The 13,861-nt window shown below is 37.6% G+C and overlaps 1 protein-coding gene across 4 annotated transcripts; it reads left to right on the top strand.

The window, feature by feature from the left end:
* Window positions 1–8,081: 8,081 nt before the first annotated feature.
* Window positions 8,082–13,200, top strand: LOC126634566 (rac-like GTP-binding protein RAC2). Of its 4 annotated transcripts, none has more exons than XM_050305112.1 (7): window positions 8,083–8,481; window positions 8,643–8,730; window positions 11,258–11,367; window positions 11,516–11,582; window positions 12,190–12,254; window positions 12,416–12,485; window positions 12,909–13,200. In XM_050305112.1, exons 1-7 carry the CDS (start codon window positions 8,326–8,328, stop codon window positions 12,926–12,928), a joined length of 576 nt encoding a protein of 191 aa, XP_050161069.1. In that variant the 5' UTR covers window positions 8,083–8,325; the 3' UTR covers window positions 12,929–13,200. The 4 variants fall into 4 exon arrangements, with proteins under 4 accessions (XP_050161046.1, XP_050161069.1, XP_050161055.1 ...); XM_050305098.1 differs by having other exon boundaries at window positions 8,087–8,481; window positions 12,416–12,481; XM_050305106.1 differs by having other exon boundaries at window positions 8,090–8,481; window positions 11,519–11,582; window positions 12,416–12,481.
* Window positions 13,201–13,861: the final 661 nt, after the last annotated feature.

Raw genomic sequence — 13,861 nt, 5'->3', positions numbered from 1 at the left:
GTATGGGTCATCCCAAACATAAAATCTAGCATCCTTCTTAAGTTTATCACGTTGGAATTTGTTTAGGATGCTAGGAACTTGTTTAGTCACCAAATAATTCACCAAATCTGCGTACCAAGGCGCACTTACCTGAATGGATAAGAGTTGTTCATCCGGAAATGTTTCAGAGATGGGAAGAACCTCTTCTTCACGCACCAACCTGCTTAGATGGTCGGCAACTACATTGTCACTCCCCTTCTTGTCCTTGATTTCGATGTCAAACTCTTGAAGTAGAAGCATCTAACGAATGAGTCTAGGTTTAGCTTCTTTCTTTGTGAACAAGTACTTCAAGGCTGCATGGTCAGTGAAAACAATGACTTTAGTGCCAATTAAATATGATCTAAACTTATCTAATGCAAAGACAACAGCCAAAAGCTCTTTCTCAGTTATGGAATAATTTAATTGTGCATCATTTAAGGTACGAGAAGCATAATAAATAACATGTGGCAGCTTGTTTTTCCATTGGCCCAAAACAGCTCCTAATGCATAATTCGATGCATCACACATTAGTTCAAAGGGAATGGACCAATCCGGTGGAGTGATAATTGGTGTCGTGGTGAGGAGGTCCTTGAGATGGTTGAATGCTTGCTCACACGCCTCGTTGAACTCAAAAGGCACTTCCTTTTGTAGGAGACGGCATAGGGGCTATGCAATCTTGGAAAAGTCCTTGATAAATCGTCGGTAGAATCCTGCATGACCAAGAAAAAAACGAACCTCTCTCACCGAAGTAGGAGAGGGTAAGTAGCGTACAAGATCTATTTTAGACTTATCAACCTCAATTCCTCGTTCAGAGATTATATGACCCAAAACAATACCTTGTTTAACCATAAAATGGCATTTCTCCCAATTTAACACAAGGTTTGTTTCAACACAACGTTTCAAGATTAAAGTCAGATTATCCAAGCAATTATCGAATGAATTACCAAACACACTAAAATCATCCATGAATATCTCAATAATCCTCTCAACATAATCAGAAAAGATGCTAACCATACACCTTTGAAACGTGGCAGGAGCATTGCACAAACCGAATGGCATGCGTCGATATGCAAACGTTCCAAAGGGACAAGTAAAAGTGGTCTTTTCTTGATCATCCGGGGCAATAACAATTTGATTATAACCGGAGTATCCATCAAGAAAGCAATAAAAGGAATGACCCGCTAACCTTTCGAGCATTTGATCTAGGAATGGCAATGGGAAGTGATCCTTCCTTGTGGTGGCGTTTAGCTTCCTATAATCAATGCACACTCGCCAACCGGTTTGAATTCGGGTGGGCACAAGCTCATTCTCCGCATTCTTTACAACCGTCAGTCTAGATTTCTTGGGCACACATTGGATAGGTGAAACCCAATGGCTATCGGAGATGGGATAAATCACACCACAATCAAGGAGCTTGATTATCTCCTTTTTCACAACTTCCATCATCGGAGGGTTAAGACGGCGTTGAGCCTCTCTAGTTGGTTTGGCCCCCTCCTCAAGAAATATGTGATGCATACATGTTGTAGGACTTATACCTTTGATATCGGCCAAGGTCCATCCTAGGGCAGATTTGAACTCCTTCAACACACGCACTAGTTTCTCCTCCTCTTGTGCCGTGAGGGATGAGGAGATGATGGCAGGTAAGGTCTCGTTTTCCCCCAAGAAAATGTACTTCAAATGGCTTGGTAGGGGTTTGAGATCAAGGATGGGTGCCTGAACAATGGATGGAAGCAACTTGTTAGTCGAAATTGGAATTGAATCGAAGTTAGGAGACTTACCACCATGCTTAGGTAATGACTCAAGGGCAACAACCAACTCAATAATTTCCTCACTAGGAGGCACGGCATGGAATGGGTCATGTATGTCGTGGGGTAGCATAGAATTTGCCCCCTTGGTTTTGAATTCCATGCCTCGTGTAATGACTTTTTTAAGCGTATCGTCATTCAAATCTTCGAGATATCCCTACGCCAAAGAGTCAATTATATCAATAGAGAAACATGAATGGTCCTCACTAGGGTACTTAATGGAATCAGAACGATTAAAATTAACAACTTCCCCTTCAAATTCCATGGACAAAGTTCCACTATACACGTCAATCTTCGTCCGGGCCGTTTTCATGAATGGCCTTCCAAGGAGGATGGGTAATGATGTTGCATGATCCGATTCATCCATCTCGAGAACATAGAAATCCGCCGGGAAGATTAAGTGATTAACCTGCACAAGAACATCTTCCAAAACTCCCTTTGGATATGCGTTATATCTATCGGCCACTTGTATTATTACACCATCATTTTTCAACACTCCTAAATTCATAGATGCATAAATTGAGTATGGCATAACATTTATAGAGGCACCTAAATCTAGCATGGCAGATTCGAAGCGAGTGTTACCAATGACATAAGGAATTGTAAAACTACCCGGATCTTTGCATTTGGGGGGTAGTTTGCGTTGCAAGATGGCGGAGACATTTTCACCTACCTTTACAACCTCCTTGGTCGAAATCCTCTTCCTAGTGGTGCACAACTCCTTTAGAAACTTGGCGTATCTCGGAACTTGCTTGATTGCATCCAAAAGGGGTATGTTAACTTGAACTTTCCTAAGTGTCTCAAGGATGTCGTTTTCAGCTTCCTCCTTCTTTGTTTGCATAAACCTACTAGGAAAAGGAACATTCGAAGGAAAAACATTAGTAGGAACTGAATTTGACACATTCTTACCTGTATTGGACAGATTGGACAACTTTGGGGTGCTAGAAGCTTGCGGCAAAGGTGGAACCACCTTTGCCGTGGGCTGTCCTTCTTCCTCCTCTTCAATTTTCAGTTTTTCATCCTCTTTGTGACCTGATTTTGATGGTATAGGACCTGCCCCAGCTTCTTTTCCACTTCTCAACAATATAGCTTTTGCACTTTCGAACCCTCCTTTCGGATTTGGAATGGTAGAACTAGGAAGTTGGCCTTGGTCTCGAAACTTCCCTACAAAGTCTGCAATCTGCCCAATTTGTTTCTCCAAGTGATCCACCCTTTTGTTTTGGTTTTGCATTGCTTGGGTGTGATCGTCTTGCCCCTGAGATAACTTGGTTAGTATCTTAAAAAGTGCATCATTATCTAGAGACGTACCTGAAGCATTTGGGGCAGATTGTGGTTGGACTTGAGGGGGTGCATATGGTTTGGTGTAGAAACCCGGGGGTTGTTGCCTAAAGCCTCCTTGTGGTTGGGATTGTTGAGCCTCTCTCCATTTGAAGTTTAGATGGTCTCTCCAACCTGGATTATATGTATTTGAATATGGATCGTTCCTCGGTTGATTTTGGCTTTGAAATCCAATGGCATTTGCGCTCTCCCATCCACCATTCTCAATGAGTTGAGGACACTTTTCGGAGGCATGTCCTTGGATAGAACATACGCCACACACCATTGGTCCTTGAATCTTCATTCCCTCGACCATCTGAGAAACAATGGAAGTAAGATTAGCTAACTGAGATTGAATATTGGATGTGGAACTTACCTCATGCACTTGTTGCCGTGGGGGTCCTCTTTGGCCTACAGCCTCGTATTGTTGAGCGTTCAACGCTCGATTAGCAATCAAGATTTTTGCAGCCATGGGCGTTTTGTCCACCAATGTTCCACCCGCTGAAGCATCGAGCATTTGACGTTCAAGTGGTAGGAGCCCCTCGTAAAAGTATTGGAGAAGTAGTTCCTCCTTCATCTGATGTTGTGGACAAGAAGCAACAAGTGATTTAAAACTTTCATAATAAGTGGGAAAAGACTCACCTTCCTCTTGCTGAATACCACTTATCTTTTTACGAAGAAGGATGATTCGAGAAGTTGGGAAGAACTTCTCTAAAAATGCCCTCTTCATACTCTCCCAAGACGTGACTGTTCCGGGAGCCAATTTGTATAACCAATCCTTGGCTTTGTCCATCAAAGAGAATGGAAAAGCCTTCATCTTCAAAATACTTCCGTCGACATTAACCGGAGTCATACTTGAGCAAACCACCTCAAACTCTTTCAAATGCTTGTTAGGGTCCTCCATGGACATCCCATGGAACTTTGGAATATGGTGGAGCAAACTTGACTTTAACTCGAACTCTTCGGTTTTACCTTGAGCAGCCATGGGATATTGGATACACAAGGGTGCGGCATTATCCAATCCCGAGGCGGAAAGCTCCTTGAGTGTACGGTTGTCAATGGCCATACCTTGCTCTTCTTCACCCACTTGTGCCGTGGGATCCTCCTCCTCTTCTGGAACTTATTCTTCAAGGTCAGGTTCCGGGCTAGGTGGGTTAGACTCTTGTTGGTTCTTCCTTCTTCTCAAAGTTCTCTCAAAATCATCGTCAAAGTCCAAAATATGCTCACGAACAGGTTGGGAACTTCGAGTCATGCACTAGTACCTAAGAACAAAGAAATAAAACAAATCAGCAACTAAGATAGAAAACAAACGAAAAATAAAAAGAAATAACGAGGGATTAGCAAGGTTGCTAATCCCCGGCAACGGCGCCAAAATTTGATGCGTAAAATAACTAAACACACAAATTAACCCTCTTGTTGACAATTGTAGTATGGATAAGTAGGGATCGTTCTTAAACTGGGGATTAGGAGGGATTGCTAAAACACTCTAAACTGATTCAAATCTGTAAAACAAAGTTTAAAATACTAAACTAGACTCAAAGAATGCAAAACTAAACTCTAAAACACTAAACCAAACCAAAAGACTCAAAACAGCAAACAAACACTCAAAACTGCCTAAAAACCACTTTCTGGGCAGTTTTGGGACTCTAACACAACTTGGACGAATTTTGATTTTCTAATGACCTAAAACACCTAAAAACATATTCTAAGACAAGTTCTAGTTAATATGACTCAAAGAAATAAGATGGGGTGATTTTGGACGAAAATAAATAAAACAAAGCAAGAACAATGTAAACAGATTCTTAGACAAAATTAAGTAAATTGATGGGTGATAGACTAACTAGAGGGTTCTTCTCCACACATGATACACTTGCATTCAACTTTGATTTCCAATTGCTTCTTTCAATAAACTATGAATCTCAACGCCCTAGGTTAACTGTGATAGCACTCTTTTAACCTTCAAGTTTTCCTAAAGTTAGTGAATTGGATGGGAATGCACATGCAACAACTCAAAACATTCTCTAAAAGTCCCTTACATGAAAAGCACAATAAAGGTACAATCAAAGATCATTAAGCTTCATGAAAACTATAAGCATTGACGAGGCAATTGTTACTATGAAAAGCATGAAACGTTTGCCAAAAATTCCCTTAACACGATCATTTATAAGCGACCTCCACTACTTGCAAACATAAGGTTGTAACTATTAGGTGAAACTTCCTTATGTTTTAGCTTCAAATTCCTGCATGAAAACTAAGTTGGCCACCTTAATTAACACGCAAAAATAAGTCATCAATCAAACGGTTAAGCAAATTGCATTCACAATTCATGAAATAACAATTAGACGTAATCAATTCATCTTGCAAGCATAATCATGGTATCGAATAACCCCCTAGCCAAAAAGGCTTAGTTCCTCATGTTCACAAAACAAAGAAAAACAAATTTATACATAGTAAATATAAGAAAGAGAACACCTAAATATTCCAACGATTCGATGTTGAACAGCTAGAATCTTCAAGTACTTCTTCTTCCTCTCCTTTGCTGCGGCACAGGGACTTTGGGCAGGTTTTTGGGTTATTAAATGATGTAGAATGGATGGGGGACGTATGGAAGTGTTTAGGGCTGATGGGTGATGCGGCTAGGGGTGATTTGTGGCAGAAATTTGGGTGAATGGTGGTAGAATGGTGCGGCTGAAGGTGGAGACTGGTTTCTGGCGTGAATGGGCAGTGTATATATCTTTTGTGGCTGCCAAAGAGGAGTTTATTTAAAGGATTTTAGGAATTAAAACCCTAGGTTATTTAGGTAATCAGAAATTAAGTCTAAGGCTTCTAGAAATAGGAAACAAAATCAGAAAATTAAAGGAAAGGCAACGGAATATGCGGCAAGGTCCTAAAACACATTAGGAATGTGTTTTAATGCATAAAATCAGGAAACAACCCTCTCCCTTGCACGGCAAGGAAGAGGAAATGTCAAGGGGGTGCGGCAAAGGTTCATAATGTGCAAGGGATGTGTATTTGATGTCCTAGAATGCTTAGGATGCCTTCAAAGTTGATAAAACTTAGGAACATTTAGGAAAGGTCAAACCAAAGTAGGAAACCTTGGCTTAACTTTCCTATTTCAAGTAGGAATCCTTCTTGGAGTAGGAATCCTTGTTCTTCTAGGAATCCTCATGTGATTAGGAATCCATCTTCAATTAGGAATCCTTCGTAGATTAAGAATCCTTCGTTGATTAGGAATCCTTCATTGATTAGGAATCCTAATTTCTTCAAGTCTTCAATTCATCCATTCCTTTTGCTCCAAAAGGCTCCAAATTACATCATTTTGCACACTTCGGCTTTGAAATCTGAAAACACACAAAAGTGACTTTAAACACTAAAATAACTAAAGAAACACAACGTAAATGCACGAGAACAAGCCAATTAAGTCGCATAAATATGCTCCTATCAATCACCAACATGCATATTGGTTAGCCATGCTCTCTCCCATCATAATTTTGCAATCCTAACAATCACCATTCCTTATTGAAAGAAATCTATTTATGTTTTTTATGACCCACTCTTGTTGGTGACCCACCCTTAGTGTGGAACAAAGAAAAAAGATATTGACTAGAAAGAGATCGTATGCCATTGCAAAAGTGGCTTAAACATCATAATAAGTTTGGCTAAATTGTGGCCAAGGTCCCTGAACTATATCACGAGTTCATTTTTCGTCCCTAAACTCTACTAATAGTTTCTCATGTCCTTGAATTATGTCATTTATTGCACTAGTAGTCCTTTTGCTAACTATGTCAACTATTCCATTAAGATGAGGGCTAAAATAGGAGTTTTATCTAAATAAATAAGAAAATGATTATTTTTTTTTTTAAGAGAAAGGCTTTCCAAGGAATGAGGAGGACCTAATGATTTTTTTTTTAAGAGAAAGGCTTTCCAAGGAATGAGGAGGACCTATTCACAGAATTTTGTGCATGTTCGAAACTCCAAAAGAATTAACTAAACGGTCTTAGTGAAACGAAATTCTGTGAATAAGACACGAAGTATTTTGATGAGAAACTTCCCCTTAACCTTAAGAAGCCAAGATCTTTTCTTTTTTAAATAAATTAGATTTTTTTTTTGTATAAAAAGACCAATATACGCTTAAATTTAACGGGAAAAAAAAACATATTTGACGTATAGGTCACTCATGTAACACAGAGTTAAATTAGAGAACAGAAGAAATTAATTTAAAAGTTGAATGATGAAAACTAAACATGAGGTACAGTTCAAAGACCTTTACTACTACCCATCCTTTATAATAATATGAATAGGGTTTAGATGAATCCAAATTTCCATTCACCCAGTTGCGTTAGCGTGCCATCTTCTTTGCGTCATTAAACCCTAAGTTAGCGTGCCATCTTCGTTGCGTCATTAACCCCTAAAAGTGAAAAAAAGGTAAACCGTAAACAGTAAAGGAAATGAAATGTAAAAGGCATGTAGGCGTGATTGAAACGGAGGCTATACTCACATGCACTCTGTCCTTGATTAAGATGGATAATACTGTTATTTCTATGGTAAACTCATTTTTATTGTATAAACATTATAATCAGAACCTTTCATTCTCTTTATCAACGCCTAAAGATCATCTCTTTAAAAATTATTTAGTTTGGATATCGTTTAGTTATTTTCATCGTATGAACATCATAATTGAAACCATTTTTGTCATCATCAAAAGATCTTCTTTATAAAATTATTCAATTTGGAGATTGCTGTCATCCATAAATAGCATCCTTACGATAAACCGTACATTTGTTTGAAACGATCGCCAAATTAGTTTCTAATTTACAGATACATTCTTTAGATAATAATTAAAAAAATGTACGGATCTTATTATAATATTTATTCAAAGAAGATACGCATATCTCAAGTGATGGACAATTAGATTCCTCCATGGAAGGGACACAAGAAGGTTCCTTTTGCCTCTGACAGCTCAAATTAAAGTGATCTCAATAATCACCACCATCTTTCCCTTCCCTTCAAAAAGCTCTAAGAAAACTTTTGTTGCAAGTCTCTCTCTCGCTCTTGAACAACCTACATAATGAGAGCTAAATCGGATTGTTGATTTTATATCAGCGAAAAACATTTGAGAGAGACAGAGATCAGTTTTAATTGTTTCATCACCTTAATTTAAGCACATGTGTAGGTAGCCAGGCATATGGATAATGCTAATACTAGAACAACAGCAGCAGCAGCAGTTGCAGCAGCTCCAGCAGCATCAACATCAAAGTTCATCAAATGTGTGACAGTTGGAGATGGTGCTGTTGGAAAGACATGCCTTCTCATCTCCTATACTAGCAACACATTTCCCACTGTATATATTTTTCTTACCTTCAACCCCTTCACATCTTTGTTTTTTCCTTTTTGTCATTGCCATTGATTTTTTTTTCTATTTTTTCCAATTACCTTCTTGTTTTATGACAGTTATATATGATCTTTCTCTGGACTCATTTCCTTTTTCTTTTTAATTGACAGGATTATGTTCCAACTGTTTTTGACAACTTCAGTGCCAATGTTTCGGTTGATGGGCATACTGTTAATTTGGGTCTCTGGGATACTGCTGGTACTCTCTCTCTCTCTCTCTCTCTCTCTCTCTCCCTTGTATAATTTGCATGCTGAATAGGAATTTTGAACTTTGGTTGCTTGCTTGTACTTCAGTTTTCTGCCAATTTTGTTATGACAATTATTGGTACTTTTGTTTTAGTTAAAGCCGCTTAAGACTGCATCTTAATTTCAGCTTCATGCCACTAAAACAAACAAACTATGACCATTTTCCAGTCTGCATCCATGAGCCATGTGTTCTTCGCAATAAAACAGGAATAAACTATAAAGCTTTCGTCCTAATAAGTAGGACATGAATGCCAATACTTTCAAATGGAAAGGAAAAATTCCAAGCAAAGTTGAAAGTTAGAGTCTTTTTATATAGAAGCTACAATGGAGGAGAGAACCGAACTTAGGACCTTGAGTGTTGGGGTAAGTGTTCTTACCCACTTTGTAAGTTCATAGCCGCTGTTAAATGTTAATGCAAGCCGCTTGCAAAAGTAGAGTTGTTTAAAGAATTAATATTAGCCAAATGTGTGATGCCAAAGACTGCAATAATATAAATCAGTTATGTTCACATATTATAAGTTCTTTCTTGTTAGTGTTAACTGTAAAAAGCAAAAGAATTCTATATTTAGATTAATTCTTATAAACTTATAGCATTGTGCCATTCGATAAATGTTTCCACTCACTGCATAATCTTATTTTTATGTTTCATTTATGTCAAGCTTTTCGTAAAGAGAAAAAGGTGGAGTGAGTGAGCTCTGCTGTATAAGATCCCAAAAGGGGTCTCTTGGATTCAGCAAGTCAGTTGCCATGAAAACAGAAAACTGAAAAATTTGCATATATTTGAGAAAAAAAATGCATGTAACAAACAAAAAAAATCTGAATTAAGTTTAACAAAATTAGATATATGATCAGTTGGAAAAGTACCAACAATCAATCACAGATTATATACATTGCAGAAATAAATTCAAAATATATATATATATACAAACTATATGCTAATCAACAGTAAATCGCAACTATATATTGACAAAATACGAACGAAACAAACGAAATCAATGGGTATAATTCCATTTGAGAGCAACTTCTTAAGAGTATTATGCCTACGCCTGATATGTCTTTGCTTCCCATTGTATACATGGCTTTGGCTCTTGATTGGGTGCAGTCATACTATCACAATGTATACACATAGCAGTCACAGGCTTTGGCCACACTGGAATATCCTCTAGAATATGTTTGAGCCATTTGGCTTCTTCACCAGCCAAGGCTAAAGCTATAAATTCTAACTCCATGGTGGAACGAGTTATACACTTCTGTTTAGAGGATTTCCAATATATTGTGCACCTCCCAGAGTAAAACCTTAACTACTTGTTGATTTGGATTCTATAGTGTTAGAAATTCAATTGCTGAAGCCTTCCACAACAAGTGGATACTTGGTGTAGTGCAAACTGTAGTCAAGCATATTTCTCAAGTACCTTAACACTCTTACTAAAGTATCCCAATGCTCTTGTGCTAATTACTAGTATATCTACTAAGCCTACTTACTGAATAAGCTAGGTCATGCTTAGTGACTTTAAAAAGTAAATTAAAGTACTTCCAATTACTTGGAAATATTCAAGTTGAGATATGGCATTGCCATTATTTTTCTCTAACTTGAATCCATCATCAAAGGGAGTCGCAGCAGGTATGCAGTCAAATTGACCTAACCTCCTTACTATTTTTTATTCATAATGAGACTAGGTAAGGACATAACTTTCACTATTTCTCTTAATTTGAATTCCTATAATGATATTGGCTTGACCTAAGTCTTTCAGGTCAAAACTTGTATTCAACATTTTCTTTGTTTTATTTAAGACATCTTTATTAGTTCCCATTATGAGCATATCATCCACATACAAGCACACAATAATGCAAGAGTTACCATTACTCTTAATGTAAACACATTTATTGGATTCGTTAATTTTAAACCCATGGGTCAACAAAGTATGATCAAACTTCTCATGCCATTGCTTTGGTGCTTGTTTAAGTCGATATAATGACTTAACTAATTTGCACACTTGCTTTCTTGTCTGTTAAGCACAAACCTTTAGGTTGCTCAATGTATATTTTTTCATCTATTTCTCCATTCAAAAATGTTGTTTTTACATCCATTAGGTGTATAACAAAATTGTACACAACTACAATTGCTATTAACGTCATAATAAACATTAGCAAGAAACTGGAGTAACGTGTCGAAATATCCAACCCTTCCTTTTGGCAGTAACCCTTGACTACTAAACGTGTCATGAACTTGTGGCAGTAACCCTTGGCTACTGAACGTGTCTTGAGCTTGTCAATCAAATATATTTTAAATATATATAATTATCACACCCCAAAGCCCAAACTCAAGGTTCAACTCAATGTTTGTTCTCTACAGTCCATCTTTCCAATCACTTTTAAGAGGGACTAGATGTTATAAAATGTGAGAGAGTTTTAACTGTGAGCAGTGTGTTCTACTAAAAAAACTCCAACATGAACTTCTTTCTGTGTGAATTAATTTGCAGGTCAAGAAGATTACAACAGATTGAGGCCTCTTAGTTACAGAGGAGCTGATGTGTTCCTTCTTGCCTTTTCTCTCACAAGTAGGCCTAGCTATGAGAACATATCAAAGAAAGTGAGTTTCTTTTTTCTCTACGTTAGCTATTAAATTCTTCTTAAGATTCACTTTTTCTAATTGCATGTACCAAATGTATATACTAATCAGATTCAGTGTTTTCTGTCTCTCCTTTTCCTTTTTCTTTTCTCCTCTTGTTATGTTGGAGAAGTGGATCCCTGAGCTAAGACATTATGCCTCATCAGTGCCTATCATTCTTGTGGGGACAAAACTAGGTAACCGTTCTTTCCACTAGCAATTGCTACCTCTGCAAATTTGAGTGATTTAGTTATGTTTCTTTTCCATTTATAAATTTCTCTATGCTCTAAATAATGGAGAATGTTTGGTTAGGAAAGCTAAAAATTATAAGTAACAAAAAAAAAGCAACTGTCTTTAAACTTCAATCTAATATTTTTCCTTAAAGATTACTTTAGTCATGAAGCATAATAGACCAAGGGATTGGAGAAGATACATTAAATATTACACTTAATTAGTATAGGCCCCTAACAATTGTTTTTTTTTTTTTTTGAACAAATGATATAATCTACACTAAGAGGGAGGAGGCCCCTAACAATTGTTAATATTAGTAAAAAATACTTCAACAATAATACTATAGGAAAAATAAAGCTATCAACTAAAAATGTTGAGTGCATCTGAGTTCATGAGTATTTTTCTCGAAACAGTGTGTTAAGTAGTTTTTGCTATGAAATAAAGTTTTGAGAGGTTTATTTGTTGAAGAGCCCTGACGATTCAAATTAGAACGCAATGGCTCATTTTCTTTTAATTTTTCTGTGTTTTGTCTCTGCTGTTTTTCTACAACTTATGGTTTCTTTGCTATGGCAGATCTGAGAGAAGACAGACAATTCCTAATGGATTATCCCGGGGCAAGTACCATCTCTACACAACAGGTAGATTTCCACTTCTGCTACTTCGGTCCTTATTACTGCTGCTTTGTGACATTGGTATAGCTGAATTATTTTAATATGATAGAAAATTCAATTCTGGGGAACTTTTTTATTTTATTTTATTATAATTTAATTATTCTTCTGCATTTTTAAAAATATTGTAGGGTGAAGATTTGAAGAAGCGAATAGGTGCTGTGGCATATATTGAGTGCAGCTCAAAGAAACAGCATGTAGGTATATATATATGTGCGCTCATGAAATTCACAAAAGATAAACATGAAAAGAAAAATGGGGTTCTTTTATGTTCAATTCAATATATGGTCTTCTTGAGGAACTTCTCCAGGAACCTAGAATGTGTTTTTTTTTTTCATGTTAAAATATGTGAATATTTGGTGGAATTTGCAATCACATTAGGTTAATTTCAGTATGTATTAATTACCCAGAAATTTCATGTCTGTACTCATGGTTATAATTTGGACATATTGTTGAAATTTCGCTGAGTAAGGTAACTGAAGTGTCCAAAATGAAACCGTGTGTATAAACGGTGCTCTTTGGTGCAAAACTTATGGTACCATGTTGAAATCGACCCTATTAATTTTTCACTAGGTCTTGTGGCTTGTGCTGATGAGTTGAAAAATTATTGTTAAAATTGTGCAGAATGTGAAGGCTGTTTTTGACGCAGCTATTAAGTTGGCTCTCCATCCTCCAAAGTCCGAGAAGCGAAAGAGAAAATTGAGCATCTGCAGCGTTCATTAACCTATCTCTCACTGAGATCTTATTTTACACTATCCATTCTTTCCATCCCTCTTTTTCTTTCTGGGTGCTTCCTTCTCTTTTCTGAGAGAAAGTGTGTTCAATATTTGTTGTGTTGTTTACGTAGTTATAAGGTTATTGGTTTTGGGTACTCATGATAGACCATATTAAAAACAATATGTGCCAAAATCATGTATATTAGGCCTTTTTTTTTTTCAGGCAACGGCCCCGTCAACATTAATTTTTAGATGGCCTGCATGGGGTGTTCCCACTTACAGATCTCCAAGCCTCCTACACTAGCAAATTCCCTGTGGAAGGAAAACTTCATGTAGTCCTGCCACCAGCTAACTGCTCGAGGATAGAGATATCCGATCGCACCATCTTAGCTTTCCATAGGACGTCATTCTTGGAGACCCAAACTGCCCACCAAACCACCCGATAGGTCAAAATTGTGCCCGACTTAGCTTCAAGGCCAAGTGAAGTGCCCGTTCTTCCATTGAGTTCAATTGCACTCCTCTGTCAGGGTACCTCAGTGGTGTCGAAAGCCATCCACAAATAGCAGAGGGACAATCCCTCACAAGGTGAAGCGTTGTTTCTCCTTGAAAAGCACAGAGTACACGAGCGATCCGTCCCAACATGTCTTTTCACCAAATTCTCCCTAGTAGGATGATATCTCGATAGATTCCGTGCGCACATCTTCACTTTATGGGGAGCGCTTGCTGCCCATAGATAGCTTTCTGCACAGAACTCCAAAAGGGTTTGGATTGATAGAAGAAGAAGCTACATCATGAGCCCCTCATTGTTGAGAATGAATTCCACATTGATGAGAGGAGGGACCTTGCATGTGCTTATAAGTA

Source organism: Malus sylvestris, chromosome 2 (genome assembly GCF_916048215.2).
Source record: "Malus sylvestris chromosome 2, drMalSylv7.2, whole genome shotgun sequence".
NCBI lineage: Eukaryota > Viridiplantae > Streptophyta > Magnoliopsida > Rosales > Rosaceae > Malus > Malus sylvestris.
This window is presented reverse-complemented; position numbering and strand designations above follow the sequence as displayed.